Source organism: Cyprinus carpio, chromosome B15 (genome assembly GCF_018340385.1).
Source record: "Cyprinus carpio isolate SPL01 chromosome B15, ASM1834038v1, whole genome shotgun sequence".
In the NCBI taxonomy this organism is placed as follows: Eukaryota; Metazoa; Chordata; class Actinopteri; order Cypriniformes; family Cyprinidae; genus Cyprinus; species Cyprinus carpio.
The window spans coordinates 18,057,028-18,077,077 of NC_056611.1; the positions used below are offsets into that span (position 1 = coordinate 18,057,028).

Here is a 20,050-nt window from a genome sequence, read left to right on the forward strand (position 1 = left end):
AGTACTTACAATGGAAGTGAATGGGACCAATCCTTAAATGTTTAAATATATACTGTTTCAATAGTATAGACACAAAATTTAAACTGAATGCATGTTAACAGGATTTTAGTGTCAATTTATATATCCGATTTTACAACTTTATCGCCACAATGTCATTTACTTTTAAACCAATTTACCAGCTTCACAGCTCAAATAATACACTATTTTAACAGAAGAATTAATGTGCTTTTATATAATTATAAGCAACATTTCTGCTTTTGAATAATTCAAAGTGATTTAATTTACTTCTATTGTAAGTGTCTCCCATAACCTCAATTTTTTCCCTGTTTTTTTTTTTTTTTTTTTTTTAAGGAAACAATCAAAATGATTTTTTTGTGATTATCAATATATGCCACAAATACTGTCCACTGTGCTTAACTTCCATTGAACCACTGGAATATTCCTGTAAAAACCACCATATTAAAAGCACAGAACAGATAAGGCACAAAAAGAAATTTAATACAGCTGCTCATTTTCTTCAAATGCTATTCAGATACAATTATCCATTATTTGTTAACATGATAACTGATTTTTGCTTTGATTGACATGACTATTTAGCAAGTTTCCCAGCACAAGTCAAATTGTGTCAGAGTGGTTCTTTGTCTTGTAAGTTCAACAAAGCATCACCAACTGAACAATATCAAATGATTTGACAGTTGTCATGCATGTTGTCTGCGTGCTGTGCCGCATGTCAATACATTTCAGATAGAGAGGGGATGTTTTGCACCAGAAGGCAGATTGCACCATATATGTCAGAGGAATGCCTCAGTGCGGCTCAATTTATGCCATGGCTGAGGAGAAGTGAAAGAGGGGGAACGACAGAGCGTGAGAGGAAGAGATGGAGAGAGAATACTGATGACTGACTGATAGGGGAGGAGGAGGCAGAAACTCTGCAGGTGGATGCTGAGCCCCATGGAGTCTCTCTGACAGATGCTGGTGCTGCATGGTGGGGAACTGGGCAAGCCTGCTTGGGGTGCTTTGGAGACAGCAATCCACAAAAGACACAAAAAGAGTGGGTATAGAGACCAAGGCAAGGGAACATGCTGTTTAAGTAGGGCAGAGACTAGGGCAAAGTGGGGGAGTTCAGGAGGGATGGATGTAAGGTTTAGAGGAGCTCTCAGTGACGTACTACTATTTCATATTTAATTCACAAGACTAATTATGCCCCGCTTGAGATGGCGGGAATCAATGGCTGCCTCTGGATCAGCATGACCGTGATTGCTTCAGAGTGCACATCTTTTATTAATGGCACTCTCATAAGTTTGCATAGCTCATGCTGTGTTTCTGCCTTGTTTTCCAACATGGTGTGTTTGCAGCTACGGGAGACTCGTCTTTGAAGCTTGAAGAGAATGGGGACTAAAGATTGCTGGGTTTTAAGCGAACTAGAATGATATAAAACTACAGCAGTTGTGTATTCTTTGACATTAAAAAAAGAAGAAAGAAAAAAACAGGTCCTGTGTATATGCATATTGTGACTATAACGGACATCGAACAAGCCTTTCATGTTCAATATGTAGAAATATACACACACACACAATTAAAAAAAAAAAAAAAAACTATATAAAAAAAGTCTAAAAAGTAGACAGAAGACTTACACTTTTAAGCCTATTTAAAGTACTTTTAAGTAGAGTTAGTTTTCTTTGTTTACTTTTAGACTTGTACAACAAAAACATGTTTTTATGTACAGGAAATGTATGTATTGATATATTTACATTAATGTTTGTGTGCATTTACACACATACAGATTTCTGTGTGTGTGCATGTGTGTGTGTGCATGTGTGTAATTAATGTGTATACACAAACACACAGACACACACACACACACACTTTATGTGCATAAATAAAAATGTAAAAGAAAAAGTAGACATAAAATAAGACTTAAAAATTTGAAAATGTGTGAAACACATTCAACTTCATGTGCCCAGTGTCCTTAATATTAGTCTTCTTTCCAATTACACACACACACACACACACACACACACAACACACACACACACACACACACACACACACACACACACACACACACACACACACACACACACACACACACAAACGCATACACACACACGCACACGCACACCTGCAGCACACACACACCTCTACAGTATATCACTGAATGTTGAGAAGAATGTAGAAAAGGTAAATTACAATTGCATATTTCTTTTGCTTTTATCAGCTATTCCTATTAACACAAAAAATTAAGTTGAAATGCTGGTTGCATCCACCTGAATGTGAACTTTGAAGGATGCCTAATGTCAGAATTAGGTGGAGTAATCAGTGGAAATCACAGGTGATTCATCAGAGACACATGCTGTGTGTAAGCGTAAGACTCCAATCCCAGGTACAAGGACACAAATGAGAGCAAATAAATCCAAATGTCAGGGAAGAGGTGAATGAGGTGGTTGTATGTGTGGGCGATCATGTTTAGCAGAGAGTGGGATCAGGAGAGTGTGGGTGGAAGTGACAAGAGAGGAGAGAAAGTGACAGGGGAAGTATGAGGGATTGGCGTTGCCGACGAGAGCTGAAAGCCAATCGGTGTGAGGTGAATCATAGTGAGCAAAACTTCACAACGACAGGCTGCATGTTGAGCAAACACACACGCCATTCCCAATTCCCATTCTCTGAATGTCTGGTTGCTGCTAAATTCTACTTAACATTAAGAAAATATATGGCTTAAAACACTCCTAAAAAATTATCTTATTTGTGATGTTAGTTTTATATTATTTATGTTCATAACATTTTCAACAAAAATTATATACAACAACTTTAAAAAAGTCCAGTATGTAATAAAAAGTATTAAAATATTAAAATATTAAAAAAATTAAAATGGAAATATACTATAGAAGTGTTATTTTTTTATTTTCTAAATATAAAGGCAATAAAATAGTTTTCAACTTTTTTGTTTAAAATACTTAAATGCTTAAAATGCCATATTCCAGTACTGGTTCATTGCTTATTTTTTTAAAAAACGAATAATGAATTATCCCAACCAACTAAAATCTGATTTTTTTTTTTTTTTTTTCAGGTCCAACTAAAATCTGATTTTTTTTTTTTTTAACAATCTCGAGACATTTACACTATACTTAGTCATGTTAGTCCCACAGAAAATGAAAATATTAAAATGAATTTAGGTTCAAGACTATAAATGAATACATGTTTATTATAGATGTACTCATACACTATACAAATACACTGCTGTATAACCTGCATTAAACAAATGTTCAGGAAACTGATTTCAAACGAATTGTTCACCCAAAGATTGTACATACATTTTCACCCTCCAAACCGGTATCACTTTTTATTAATTGAGAAAAGAAGATATTTTTGAGAAATTTCTTTGTTTTTTGTTCATACATTGGAATACAGTAGACACCTAAACTGTTTGCTTAACAACATTCTATAAAATATCTTCTTGTGTTGTACAAAAGAAAGAAAATTTACAAAAATAAAACAAGTTTAGTACGACACGAGGGTGATTAGCTAATTGATTACAGAATGTTCTTTTTCTGGGTGAACTATCCTTTTAAAAATTTTATTTTTTGAGATGCCTTAATCTCACTATGTTAGCGCTGTGATTCGTGAATAATTGAAATGAAAAGAATTTTCTCCGTATCATCTCTGGACTCGAGTCGTGAAGGTCTTTTACGCATTTTCTGTGTGACCCTCTCTATCCAGCGCGCGCAGCCCGTTGAGTGACGTCATACAGCACGTCCGAAGCGCGATGCTGCTGATGATTTTCAATGAATGAGATCCCCCTCCCATCCGCATTACTATCACTACAAGCTGTCTATAAATTGCGAACGATGAGAGAACCCGTTAAATTTCACAAGTGCCATCGACAGCAGGATACATCCAGCGGAAGACGTTACATTGCCATCAGCATCATTTCTCATCAGCAGAGGTAACGAATAATGCACTGAAGCAGACAGGTAACGCTGTTACTGTGGTGATGCCAGCAGAGAAGTTTCTTGAGTTGAATTTGGACTGCTTTAATACGAGGTAAGTGACTTTTTTGGCGATAAATGCTAGGGCTAGAATTAAACAAAAACAATTATTCTCATATTATCATTTTTGTAAAATAAAATAATTCAGGATATAGCAGAATATTGAAATATATCTGTGATTTGTGGCGTCAGTGGTCTCTCCCGTCATATTTCGTGGATGTTAGCGACTGAAAGTTACTGCAGTGTGACTCACTTTTGCGCACATGTGCAGTGATAGATCAGAAGCCAGGGAGTCTCTTAGAAAGTCAAAGACACATCTAGTCATGTATATACGACAAACCTTGTCGTTTTATTGGCTAAATTCCATGTTTCATGCTTCGTACTCTTTAAAAAAACGTTAGAACTCACATCGACACTGACGGGAAAATAAAAACTAACGACTTGCAATCGGTTTCATATTTATTTTTTATTTTATTTTTTATCCTACTAGCATAGGAGTAGTACATTCATGATGGGATGTATTTGTTACAGTCGTGATGTAGCCTACAAGTTCGGAAAAAAATAAAAAATAGTCAAGGAAATTTTCTAGGTTGTGCGCTTTGGATGCTACACTAAACGTGTATTCAAATCTGTGCTAGAAATGTATGTGTCGGCTATATCTGATACATTTCATATTTCTAGTGCACCAGAAGCATCTCTATACATATGAAACACTCATTTTTGCCGGCTACTAAAAACGTATTTCAGGTTAAATAAGCGCAAATGAGCGTTAAAGCGGAATAAATAGTTTCAGAATGTGAAATGCTTGGATATAGTATTAAATGCACTAAGATAATGCGCTTAAATCTCAAACGCGTTCATATTACGCATGCATGTGTCCAGTTGTTCTTTTCCGCGCGGCATGATTCATGTTATCTAACACTGGTCACTTGCCATTTCCGACTCACACACTTCCGTTGAGGGGAAAAAGACGAGGCTACAATGTCGCTCTATGCCTCTCTCCAGCTTCTTAATTTTGAATTTACAATATCGTGACGTACTTTCAGATGAAGTAAATCCTGCGTCATTCCTGCGCACACGCCGACGATTTCCACCAGCCCGTCGGGATCACTTAGAGAAACGTGGCGCATGCGCAGCCGTCCATCTATCGCCCCACGAGGGGTGGCAATGCAGGAGGTAGGGGGTTTCTGAAGGGGTGGTAACAGCGTGGAAAACATATAAAACTCTCTACACGAGCTTTGCAGAATAATTGCAAAATAATTCGGCTTTGAATTCACACTTTTGCCGTTGTCTCCTCACTGATATAATGCATAATATAATTACCCATCATGCTAAATTATCAGGAGATTGTATGAGGGAAAAGGCAAAAATGAAATCTTGGGATGGGTTCTAGTAATGCAGACAAGCAATAAGTCATTACTTGAACTTACTTTACTTTCAAAGAATAAAATAGATGAGTTACAGAACATCTACATTTCAACTCAATTGTCAGTTGTTTCCTCTTATTTCCCTCCATCCGTGCATGTACCACATGGCTAATCCTTACTAATTAAATGGACTTAACTGATTTTAGCAATTATTACTATTACTAATTATTTATTATTTTTATCACAAATGTTTTAAAGTGGTAAAAATCAATTGAAACCTCAATCCCCATCAGCACCATGGACAGCACACCCAACTCATGCACTTCAAGCAGAGAAAACAAACCATAATCTTTGCTTGAAACTTAAAGTGATAGTTCATCCAAAAATGAAAAGTCTGTCATCAATTATTTAACCTCATGTCGTTTCAATCCGGTGAGACTTGTGTGAGACTTGTTTTCTTTTGTGGAACATAAAAGAAGATAATCTGAGAAAAGGCTCACTGTTTGTTCGTACAATGGAAGTCAATGGTAACCAAAACATTTTGGCTACATACATTCTTCACAATATCTTCTTTTATGTTCTGCAAAAGAAAAAAAGTCATACAGGTTTGAAACGACATGAGAGTGAGCAAATTATAACAGAAATTTCATTTTTGATTGAACTTTTCCTTCAAAAGAAAATGTACTCGTTCTCACATTGTTCCAAACTTGTATGACGTACTTTCAAAATTACTTTCATTGCATCATTTTTTTTCTTAAAAATAAAAGTGAATAGTGGCTGACTGACTCACATCTGAGGCTATTCTACATAAATCTACTTTTGGGTTTTTACAATGGTTTTGATTTGAAACGACCTGGAGATGAGTGAATTATGACAAAAAGTCAATTATTGGGTTACTATTCCTTTAAAAACTGATTAGTCAATGATTTATTCCCATTGTTTTCTGTTAACTTGCATTGTTTTTCAAAGTGAGATTTGAAAATGAGTTGTTTTTAATTTTTTCAAATCGCTTGCCTATTTAAATGATGCAAATGAAGGCCACTTATAAAAGCTCACAGAGTTAGTCACTAAGCATTGCTTAAACAGAAATACGGAGTAACACAACAGCAAAAAAAAAAAAAAAAAAAAGATCTATATAATGACTAATGGGTCACACCAAGCGCCACCTCTAAGTGACACTTAAATTTTTCCTCTCGCTTCCGGCGGCAGTCAGTTTATGATGTCATATCACAAAACATCAACAGCATGGACGTCAGAGCGTGATACTGAATTAGGCTTGCATAACCCCCTACCATCACAACCACAAACAGCTAATATCCTGCGAGTGAGTCAGTCCGATAATCTCCACTGCAATCAATACAGAGTTGTGGAAGCGGGCCATGCCATTATTATGGACTCTTGTGGTGTCATTCCGGGCCAGGAAAACTGCTTTCCTATTTATAGCTGCCATCTGAGATGCTTGCTTATTGTTTAGAGAGATTTTCATATAGTTAGATAGTTCTTTTGTGTATCAAAATACTAAAATTTAGAGCATTTTACATTGGAAATAAATATATAAATGCTTCTTAAAATGGTTTTCTATATTTTCATTTGTTTTCAAGGCTCAGAAACAAGATGTATAACAGTAAATACATAGAAAAAGTACATTCGAAAAGTGCAAATTCGTTCAAGGTCAGTGCATCAATACCTTGGCTCTAGACTGCTTACTGCTAAATGTGTCTGAAAGTACAGTAACAGTCTACAGTCATGGCTACTGACGTCTGGCAACCTTCCACAGACTATTCAGCTGCTGAAAGAATATGGAGAACCTTGTAAAGTCCACACAGGCCTGGTTAGTACAGCTTTAAGAACACTGAGCAGGAATCTGTGTCATCTACCCTGGAAACCCCTGTGCTGAATATGTGGGCCGTGTCGTAGCCAGCCAGCCAATCAGGTTCGCTCGTCTACAGTTTCCATTGCAAACCCTTCTTTCCACTCTTGCTGTCTCCATGGTGACCGTGGCATTAGATTGTTACTGTAGCAACAGCACTTCTGGTAACAGTCTACAGCCATGGTCGCTAGGGGGCAGAAACTTCAGCATCTCACACATCCATTCTCTAAATGTTTTATAAGCCACACATTGTTGTACAAATGTTATTTTAAATTAAAGTTATTTTTTTTCTGTATTTAATACATTACTCGATTAATACCAGTGGGAACTATGTATTTTATTTTATTGTATTTTCTCAATTCATACCAGGGTTATTTATTTAATTTTATTTTAAACTAAGCTTTGATCAATGCTGCCTCTTTCCATTAACTCAGGCACTCTGTCTAGACACTGTTGTTTTTTGTTTATTTAATTCTGTGTTTAGTGCATTACTAAATTCACACTAGGGTGTATTATTACTATATGTTTATATATATATTTTAAATTAACTAGCTTTGATCAATGGAGATGCCTCTTTTGTGTACCAATTTGCATACACTACACACAAAAAGTATTTATTTCTTTCAGTTTTTCCCCCCCTGGTGATATGAAAGTACTTATTTCTGAGTGTATATTAGTACCCCATTTTTTTCATGTAATGTAATTTTGCATTATGCTATTGTATTATAAAAAATCTGTAGAAATATATTTTCAGGCTTCTCTGGCATCCTATTTTCATCATACAGTACTTAGGGATGCCCTAAATGTAATTTTGCATATTAATTAGGATGGGTAGTGTGAGAATTGGGACATAGTCAGAGTGATCACTTGAGCTTTCATCTCTTGCTTGTGTTAAGGTGCTATTTTCTGCTGTATATTTTGTTACAAAGGTTAGGCACAGTAAAATATATGATAAATCAAATATCAAACTCCTCAAATTTGGTCAAATATTTTTAAGATCTGGAAACCACAGCACACATTTATTTACTATGAATTTAGCACGGTCCTTAGAGTACCTAAATAAAAAGCTAAAGGAAAAGTGCAAGTGTAAAATGTGGGGCATAATTTGAAATATGTTTCTGAATTAAATGGCCTAGATTATAAACAAATCTTATTTTAATTAGGCAGTATTTTGTTACTTAGTCAAAGCTGTAACTTTTCACACTGAGAAACTGATAATTTTGCAATAACAAAAACACATTGAATTAAACGTCATTCTGAAGTAGAAAAAGTGAAATAGCAATTTTCTCATAAAACGTACTCCAAAAATCTTTGATATATATATACACACACACACACACATACAGTGGCCTTCCAGGAGCAGAGTTGAGTTGCCCGTTTCTGCTGTAAAGTGTGCTGTTGGTCAGAGATTATTTAAGTAACTAATGCATTGAGATTTAGCTTGAGGCCAATTATCAGACCTCTACCTTTACTAAAACAATATTACATTTGACAAAATTAAACAATATTACATACTGTATATCAAGCACTTACATACTGTATTAATATTGGCCATAACCACGTTATCTGAATGTATATTGTCTATTTTTCATTTTCATATGAACAATGTATATTATGTTTTTAATGCAACTGAATTGGTTATATGTTTTTTTAAGAACTATAGTACAATGTATAAAATACATGGTTATAATAAATAATTTCATAATTCAATGACGATCTCTTCTGTTAATGCAAAATCAAGTGATTAATTTGTACAGGTAGGGAAGTGGTTTGTAAATCAATGACTCCTTGTGAAGCAAATGTCAACATGATGCTCTAGAACATCCATCCATCCACCCACCCAGTTCTTTTTTTTTAATGGTAGGGAAGTGGTTTGTAAACGCACGCACACACACAACTCTGTATAGCTATCTTTGTGAGGACATAAATTGACACAATGCAATCTCTAGCTCCTTACCCCAAACCTACCCATCAGAACTGAGTGCCTCTCCCAAACCCTTACCCTAAACCTACCCTTTACCCAATCATAACCTGACCCCTTAAACCAAGTCTTGACCCTCAAACAGGCCTTTAAAGGGCTCTAAGAAAATGAGGACTGGCCAAAATGTCCTCACTTTACAAGACTTTCCTCACTCCGATGAACTAAAACTCAAACCGGCCCTCACATAGATAGCTGTACAAGTGCGTGCACACACACACACACACACACACACACACACACACACACACACACACACACACACACACGTATCCCGTTTTTCTGAGACCTCCACAGACAACCATTTTTTATATGAGTCATGGTTCTATCCCCTAATGTGTTTTGAAGAAACCAGTTTATGAGAACATTTTATTTTTTTAAAGCCATTTAGTTTATGAAACACACACAAACACACATTCACATACAGTACACACAAAACCCTGAGCTTTTTAATGTGCTTCATAAATAAATGTGAATCATCTTACAAAATTGTTCCCTAGCATTTAATAAAAAAAGAAAGAAAAAAGAAAATAGAAAAAAAAAACAAGCAGCAATTTGGTCTAATTCATGTCACTACTTTTAATATTAACTAAATAATTGTAACTGGTTTTGATATGTATAGCCTGTGCTTCTCTGTTAAGTCAATTAATTAAAGTCAATCAAAGAGAGTGAGCGTCTGTGAATCTGCATATTAAGTCTGGAGTGAATGGCCATAGGCTTTTTCATTAATATATTTAAGTAAATTCAGCAAAGGCATTTTAGTGAAATAAAAATAAAAAAATATGGTTTGAGATTACTAGGTTTACTTATTCTGTACCCTTGAAAGGAAAAATTAATTTAAGCAGAATTAGTTGTAGCTGTATTGACTCAGATTAACCGATATAAAAAAGTAAGTTTAAAAGTTTAGTCAAATCACTAATACATTACAGTACATATTAAAAAAATCTTACAGGTTTTTTTCAACTAACGTGAGCTACAGTAAAGGTAATGTATTCTGTTTGCATGCAGTACTTTTTCTCGTGCAGATACAGTCATCGTCACGTGTCGAACAGATTTTCAAAGTATGTCTGAGAGAAAACAGCCAAATCACAACCACACAAGGACGCACTAATTGGACTGTCCTTCAAAAGCAAAGCACTTCAAGAAGGATTGCTAATAGAAAAACGCATGATTTCCAGCTGGTATCTCCAAGAGACTAATAGCCGGTAATAATGTAAAGGAAGACGTTAGAGGAAAACAGAAGCCAGTGGTGGTAAGAATCAATTGTAGTATTGTTTGTTGGATTGTGTAGAGGTGTTTTTGGCCGTATCATACAGGACAGACTGACCTCCCACACATAATTACTCATCTCCTTTCAACACTTGATATTTCTCCCTCACTTTCACAGTTCATTTTCATTTATCTTCATTTTTTGTACATCCCCAGCTTCCCTCATTTCCGTTCTATATGATTCACTTTAGCAGATTATAGTTTCACTGAAACGATAACCTGAGGCTTCAGATCACAAAATCCAATCTCACATTTAATTTCACTCTTAACTAGATTGTCATTTCAGTCACTTTTGGTCCTCTTACTATAGCAGGTATAATTTGTTTTCTCTTTTTTACATTGTAAAAAATATAAAACAATGTTTCACCTATTACAGCACCACATATTTTGTAGTTCATAACTTTATGTAGGCCTATCACTAACTAATATATGTAGGCCTACATTTAATATTCCAACCTACTGAAACTACATCAAATACTGATAACCACCATTATAATACAGCTAGTAAAATCACAAATTAAAGTTAATTGAGTTTGACATTTTACTTCTAAAAGGCTAATTAACATTTACTGACTGCACAATGTTACCCACACAAAGTATTGTTTGTTGGATTAAAACAATGAAATATTATCTAAAAAACAAACAAAAAAAAAACAATTCACATAGCTTATTGTCATTAAAACGCCATACTTTTAAAAACTGGAATTACTTGTATTGTCATATTAAAACTAATATAAATTTTCATTTATATTGTAAAAGGAATAACAACAACAAAAAAGGTTTTAGTTGTAGAAATGTAACAAATCTTTTTGATTGAAATAATTTGTTTTTTCAGTGCGGCAGCTGATTTTCTCTCTCTCTCTCACACACACTCACACACACACACACACACACACACACACACACACACACACACACACACACACACACACACACACACAAATAAAAGCAGTGAAGACATCAAATTAGTATGGCTTACATTCAGATATTCAATAATTTCTTTCACTGAGATTTTATGTATTTTCTGCTTTACTATTGCTGTACATGTAAGATGCAAATCAAGTCTTGCTTCTAATTAAATAATGCTGCAAATAATGATTCCCAAGGGAATCCTTTATTGCCAAGGACATGGATACGTCTGATTCCAGGAAAGTGGTCTTAATGGCTTAAGCGATAACCTAATGTGTATGGAGTGCAGATGAAATGAGATGAAGTGTGAATATGGTGCGGAGCTGATGTTCAGCGGGTCTGTAGTCAGGTGGCCGGCAGGTAAGGAGTGTATATGAGGTCCCTGCTGAGAACACTAAAATAAACCCTGTTACTTCTGTTCCTTGTGGCCACTGCATTGTCTGATAGAGATCCGGTTAATAGATCCATTTTGTCCTTGTTTGTGGGTGGGTGAAGTGTGTGAAGATGAGTATACAATTAGGACATAGATGGTACACAAAAGAGGGAAATTGAGAAAATGGAAGCGAACAAGACAATAAAGCTCTGAAACATGATGGAGGTGACTCAGCGTTTCCTGTAGCAGGAAGATAAACACTTTGCCAGGCACTTGACGAAAACGGCCCGCTCCCACTCGGATTCGATCACAACAGAGACAAAAGCTCAGATACAGATGCACACAAACACGCATACTGCACAATAAAAACACACTCTGCCAAGATACAATATATGGCCTTTCATAGGCTAAGCATAGGCTGGATTAAAAAAAATAATAATAAAAAAGAAGAAAAAAAGATTTGTTTTATATGAGTCACAGCTTTTATAAAAACCATAATTTTTCCATTGTTACATTTATTTTCTGTCTGTTTGTTGGAAGTGTAATATGGGCAGTGTGTGATATTTTTGTGGGCGAAAGTTTTTGATATATAGATGCTTTTTTTCTAGAGACTTCTGAGACTTATTTCTGCATGAAATATTGGTGGTCATATTGGTATTTAACAATAAATGTGTCTTTTTAATGTTATTAGTATCAGTCTGTTAAGTAAAAAGTGCCAATGTGTTTGAAATAGTTTCAATTAAAATAATTGATTTTAATAAAATGTTTAATTAATCAGAGTTATACAAAATATTTTCTTATATTTATCATTTAAAGAAAGAAACTACTTCTACTATTACTACTACTACTACTAATAAAAAGGAATGTATTTAAAAAAATTATATTGCTCTCTAAATATACTGTTTTTAAAAATTAGCTAATAAATTATATTAATAATCATAACTACACTAAATTATTACTATAGTACATATGAGTAACTATATAGTTTCTACATTCTTCATATATTTTCCATTTAAATAGTAAATAATAATATAAATACACAGCACACACACACACACACACACATGTATATATATGTATATATATATATATATATATATATATGAATAATTATTATTATATTTATTATATTATTAACTTAGTTTATTTAAATAGAAAATACAATAAATAATACAGAAGCTAAATGCATTTCTGTAATTACTGTATTGGCTAAAATGTTCATACTGGTACACACCTAAAAAGTAGCATGATATTACTATGTTTTTTAGGAGATGTAACCTTGGAATATATACATTCCATGATATGTGAATATGGTGCTCATTTAGCAGCATGGATTGCTTTAAAGTATCATAATCACTAGACCATGGTGCCACCATAATACTTTTATATACAAACATATTAAACCTTAACATCTAAAGGGTAAAACATGCATACATTCAAAAAAAAAAAAATACAAAAGAACAAAATGAAAAAGCAGATAATTTGTGCAAATTTTCTCAAGAAGGCTTGTCTTCTGAGGAACAGATGCACATATGGTAAACATCATGAGATTCTTGATGAACTTTTGCTAGTCCTCATGAGCTCAGCATGCATGCATTGGCAGAGAGACAGAGAAATCCGAGCATCTCTCCGCTCATCCTGTCAATTCTCGTGCCCTTCCCATGAGACAGGAAATGAATGCCTACAGCCACAGAAATGTGTGAGGGTGTGTGTGGATGAGAGATGTCCTCATCACATCTGGAAGTGATCGCCACACCAGCAACTAAAGCACATTGGGTTCTCATACACTGCCATGCAAAATAAAGCAATAAATCAATCAGCAACAGCAAAGAAGCATTGGCTGGACTATCAGGTAACACTGGCTGTATGATCAGGCAGACAGCATCACCTAGTGGACACTGATAAATAGGAAAACCTTACCTGAAGAAATACTGAAAAGCTGTATTTAATACACAAGTAATCAAATAAAATGAACATTTATAAACAACATTTACATACTGATACAGAGAGAGGCCTGCCTGCCCGAAATAAATACATACATACATATAGCTCTATATATATTATATATATAGATATATTTATATATTATATATATATATATATACATATATATATATATATATATATATATATATATATATCTTATATATATATATATATATATATATATATATTATATATATATATATATAATCATTTTACTAGTATTGTTATTAGAGATTAATAACTATAAATAATAATTGCTAATTATATTCTTAATAATTATTATTCCATAATTGTTGGACTGATTTAAAATAATAATATTAATAATAATAATTATTATTATTATTGAATAAATATTATCATCAAGAAGTCCAAAATGATTAACAGCAATAAATGTTATTTTTTACTATTTTACTTTATGTATTATTATTACTGTAATCAAAAGAACAACCAATAGTAAAAAATAATTATTCCTTATTATATTCCTAATAATTATAATTATGTAAAGTAGGCTTAACTTAATAATAATAATAAATATAGTAAAATAGTAAAAATAACAATTATTCCTATTAATTATTTTGGACTAATTGATAATAATATTTATTCACTACATTATTTATATTTTAGAATTATTTTATTATTATTGTTCTTGTTGTTAATTGTAGTAACTAATAAATAGTAAATATTCCTAATTATATTCTTAACAATTATTATTCCACAAATGTTGGACTGATTTATAGTAATAATCACTGTTATTATCATTCATATGATGGTGATGATTATTATTGTAATAAAATATCAACCAATAAATATTAAAACTACTAATAATTCCTAATTACATTCATAATAATTACACTTACCTAAAAGTGGGCCTAAGATAATAGAAGTAAATCCTTCCTTGTATAATCCATTTACAAATATCTTATTTTGATTTTAAAGAGACAGACTAAACAAAAACCACATATTTTATTCATAGCATCTTTTCTTAAGAAATAATAAAGGAGATCGATTAACAAGAGAAGACAAATAAAAGGGTTAAACTAGTTTGACAGAGGCCTGTTCTGACAGTCTTACACAGAGTCAGCATCTTCAATGCCAGATTCACAGAAACATGGCTGCTTTCCTGGACACAGATCATGTTTAGTCTCAGACTATAAAAGACTTCACTATGAATAATCACTACTGACAGCCAAAGTTCGTCCAAGACTCTGCCTTATCCGCTTCAGGGAAATTGGCTCCATGTGTTTCAGTTGACCGCTGACTTATCCTGGATTTCATTGTTCATTGATTACAAAAGACAAAATATATACTGGCATTCACACAGCAGCAGTTAATCAAAGTCTGACAGCAAATGGTAAACATTTAATTTTATTTTGTGCGTAACTTAAACACATCCTGTACAAAACATTCAAAGAGCTCCTTTCTGTTGGAGAACCTCTCATCCCGGCATAATGGGAAATAAAAATGTCAGAGTTGGAATTCAGATTGAGTATTATCTTCCTCTGCAGAAGAATAATTCTGAACACGCTCTCATTTCCCGCTGTAATTTTGAAAGGATGAAGGTCACTTATGCAAAGTGGCTGGCAGCTCCTTTCTAAGCGAGGGACAAGATGATTACGTTAAACTAAAACCACCCACTCACCGCAAGACGAAACATTGTGCATTCAGGGTCAGCGTTTCTTTTTCAACGGATTATCTCTGTCTCACACATACCAGTGACATGTCAGTGCACAACACACACACACACACACACACACACACACACACACACACACACACACACACACACACACACACACACACACACACACACACCCTCACATTTTTGTGTCTTTCTCTCACACACACACTTATTCTTTCTCTCTCACTTGCATTTTTCTCTCCCTCACTGTCTCCTGTCAACCGCTGATGTCAATAGTGAGATCTGATTGGCTCGCTTGTCTCCTGCAGATGTCCACAGTGATCTGTGGTTAGCCGTGCTGTGCTATTCTGGCTGGCAGCCACAGGAGGCGCTCTGTTCACGGCCACAGCTCCTCACCTGCTGACCGGCATCTGAACCCGCCCTGTGGGAAGACAAAGAGAGATAACTGGAAGTCCAAGCAAACTACAAACCAGAAGGTCACTGCGCTATGCGGATTTAAAAACTCAGAGTTTTTTGTTTCTGTTGTATTGGCGCACTTTGCACAACTAATCACATTAGTGTTTTGCACTGATTTTCAAAGATCAGGAAAATAAAGGACATTGTTAATTTATCTGTCACTAATTATTGCAAGTTTAAAACACACGTACACACTCACATTATATAAATAAGTGAATAAATAAAACTATCATTTAAAAGTTTGGGGTTTGTAAATTATTATTATTTTTAACAATGGAAATGAATACTTGTAATCAACAAGGATGCATTAAATTGGTCAAAGGTGACAGTAAAGACATTTATAATATTACAATGTTATATGTATATGTAATATTACATTTATAACATTTCAAATAAATGCTGCTCTTTTGAACTTTCTATTCATCACAGAATTAAAAAAAAAAAACAAACAAACAAAAAAAAACCACCAACAACAGTGTCATGGTTTCAATGTTTTTAACATCGATAATAATAAATGTTTTCTGAAGGATGATGTGAGACAGGGCTAGACTAGGGTTAAGATTCGGCACTGGACAAATCCAGCCAATCTGGCACCCAAGTTCCTTGTGCATGTTTTGCTGGGTTATAGTAAATAAATGAATAAATAAAACAGGACAGAAATAAATAATGATAGATATTACATAATTCCCAGCAAATGCAACAAACTTAATTCAATTTCAATCTGTCATATATAAAGGTACTTGACAGTAAAGCAATGATTTTGAGCTAGAATGCAGAAAATTTACTGCTATTAAATTCTGTCACCATTTCTTCACTCTCACGTCATTCCAAACCTGTATGACTTACTTTCTTATGTGGAACACAAAAGAAGATATTTTGTAGAATGTTACCAAACCATTTTGGATACCCTTGATTTCTACTGTATGGACAAAAAGTTCTTGAATTCCTTTCAAATTATCTTCTTTTATGTCAGAAGAAAGAAATGCATACATGTTTGGAAAGACATGATGGTAAGTAAATGATGACAGTTTAATTTTTGGGTGAACTATCCCTTTAAGAACTTTAACGTTTGTAAATAGTTAACACCTAATTTATATAAGACACTGATAATTATCTTTAATCAGGCTCTTATTGAATTAACATTTTGCCTCAATTAAAATGAATTCGACCTAAAATTTAAAGAGAAAGAAGCTATTAAAGCTATTCTGTTAAATTATCTTTGCCCGAATGAAATTTACTACAGTTCATGAAATCCAGAGTTCAGCTGACTACTATTAGTAAGATGGTGGTCACAACAAATAAACCATGGTCCTCATTACCATGCTTATATGGTTTAATGTCACTGTGTCACTATTTTAACAAAGTACTAACTACCTTTCTGGTCCCTGAATGTGGTAGTTGTGTTACCTATATATGCAGGATCAGAAAGCTCTCGGATTTCATCAAAAATATCATAATTTGTGTTCCGAAGATGAACAAAGGTCTTACGGCTTTGGAATGACATGAGGGTGAGTAATAAATGACAGAATTTTCATTTTTAGGTGAACTATCCCTTTAAGAACTGTGTCAGACTATCTAATATAGAAAATATCAACACTGACATCAGTTTTTCCAACATAAAGCTTATTAACAAACCAGCACGATGCTGAATATTCCTATTAACACTGACCCTTCAGTATTTTAAGACAGGAATATTTCACACTTGCTGCTGCTTCTCACTGATGAGCCATACAGGCCTTGAGAAACTAATAACACCAAAGATCACTCCCATAAGTACACATGTACACAAGATGAAGGGGTGTTTTAGTGCAAGAACAGATGCCCAGATTCTGTTAGCACTTCATCACTAGGTGGCACTGTGATATAATTTTCAGTACAGCACAGCTCAGCATCAGGGACTATATCTTAAGCTCAATGGTTCTCAAACATACAGCATATAGATGTAACTATGAAAATAAGAGCATATTTATTTATCATATTTTTAAAACTAGTTAACACTATCTAAAAGCACATTACTTCGGCATTACAGAAAGTGAATTTCAATGTATGTGGTAAATACGTGCATATATATATATATATATATATATATATATATATATATATATATATATATTATATTATAATTTACATTTTTTTATTGAACAATATAGATGTATCTCAGTCAAATATTGTCCTATCCTAACAAACCATACACCAATGGAAAGCTTATTTATTCAGCTTATTTATTCAATTTTAAAAAAAATGGATCCTTATGACTGGTTTTGTGGTCCATGGTCACATATTATCTCTGCAAATATTACAGAAAACTCTGTATATACACACCTGTATAGGTTTGCGAGAAGGCCTTTTTGGTTGGTTGTCTGAATGATTAGGAGTCCAGGCCCCCAGGCTCTGATTGGAATAGAAATCCATAGGATACACCTCCTGCCATCCCACCTGCTGCAGCGCTACTGCTGCCTGAAAGAGAGAGGGATTTTTAATTAAAGACATCAGACTGCAGCATCAAACACTGTAGCTGCAAGCCAGAGGAACAGCAAGAATCTTGAGAAAACAACATGGCAGGGCTGCCAACCGCTGACGGGTCGATACACACATCAGCTATGAGCGCAATCGGATATCAAGGGAGCTCTAGTCAAACACGGTGCTTCTCGTCTAAGAGGGCAAGTCACCTGACTCTTACACAGCATACCATCTCCCGGATGGCTCTATGTATTAACAATGCACAAAGATCTTCCCCCACTGGCGAAATGAACCGAACGGAGCCTCTGAGTCGAGGTGAGATCCGTGCTGTTCCATGTGACCTACAAATGCAGACGAATACATTAGCGGGCCTCCAGAGGAATGCAGGAGTTCCTCGTGCATGTGGCTATATTACATAAACTCCGGCAGGATCTCACCCGTCAGACTGAGCTGCTTATATGAATAATCAATGCGCCGTGTTCGTCTCCACCCGTGGGCACATATACCCACTTCACAAGCGAGATGCGCTGTAACGTACAGCTCTAATACCGCGGGAGAAATGACAAACGCCCCCGCCTCTGGTGAAGGACTGTCTCTCTCCGCTGACAATACTACAATTCCTCACAAACAAACGCTTCTTCATAAATCTCTCTTAAATACCCTTCAAAACCTAATGCTACAGTCACTTGCTTTTATTGACTGGAAAAGCGACAGTTGAGAAGCTCTCGTCTGAATGTTTTTCTGTGAAAATGGAAGCTTTTGAAATATAGCAGGCTATGTATTTAATAATTTAGACTCTCATTAACCCTACATAGAAATGTTATTTTATATCTATCTATCTATCTATCTATCTATATATATATATATATATATATATATATATATATAACATCTATATATATGATGAATAACATATTCTATCTGTCTGACCAAAAGAAATAAATTATATATTATATAAATATATATATATATATATATATATATATATATATATATATTTTTTTTTTTTTTTTTTAATATTCTTTTGGTCAGACTGACTCACATTTTATTATTAATATTTTAAAATAATAGTTAAAGCCAAACATAACACAAGTGGAAGTAGAAGTATGTAAAGACCAAAAAATAAAACTATTTATACATAGGCACTATTTCACTATTAATTTTGTAGAAAACTAAATAAATATAAATTTTATTTTAAATATATTATATCACATTAACACAAATATAACTAATTATTAATAAAACAATATAAATAAATATAATAATTATATATATATATAATATATATATATATATATATATATATATATATATATATATATATATATTGTTTTTAAATATGTATTAGGGCTGTCAATAGATTACATATTTTAATCGCAAATAATCACACCTGGTTTCTGTGATTAATCGCGATTTATCGCACACTTATCATGAAAATAAGCACATACCATTTATCTTGCTTAATATGTTAATTTTGTCATTATTTACTATCATCCAACAAAGTAAACCAAAAGATTAGGGATGTAACGATTAATCGCAAGCTGGTTGAAAATTGATTCAAATATATGACGATTCAAATCAGTTGAGATGCTAAAAAAAAAAAAATCGCGATTCATTTAGGGGTAGGAGTTTATATGACTATGTCTGAGGGGAACTTACTGTCTTTAGAAAAGTTTATATGGTATTTTTTCTGTTCATCTTGCCTCTGTATAATGCATACTAAAGTTCATAAGTGCAGAGCTGCTTCGTTTACAGCT

At 33.9% G+C, this 20,050-nt stretch overlaps 1 protein-coding gene across 2 annotated transcripts in view; it reads right to left on the bottom strand.

Moving 5' to 3' along the window:
• Positions 1 to 15,087: 15,087 nt before the first annotated feature.
• dph1 (diphthamide biosynthesis 1) overlaps positions 15,088 to 20,050 on the bottom strand; it is an 89,426-nt gene continuing 84,463 nt past the window's right edge. For both annotated transcript variants that reach the window (XM_042739596.1, XM_042739597.1), the window contains 2 exons: positions 18,154 to 18,290; positions 15,088 to 15,798 (listed from right to left, as the gene is read on the bottom strand). In XM_042739596.1, coding sequence (XP_042595530.1) covers positions 15,720 to 15,798; positions 18,154 to 18,290 — 216 coding nt within the window. In that variant the 3' untranslated portion in view covers positions 15,088 to 15,719. The remainder of the gene's footprint in view (positions 15,799 to 18,153; positions 18,291 to 20,050) is intronic.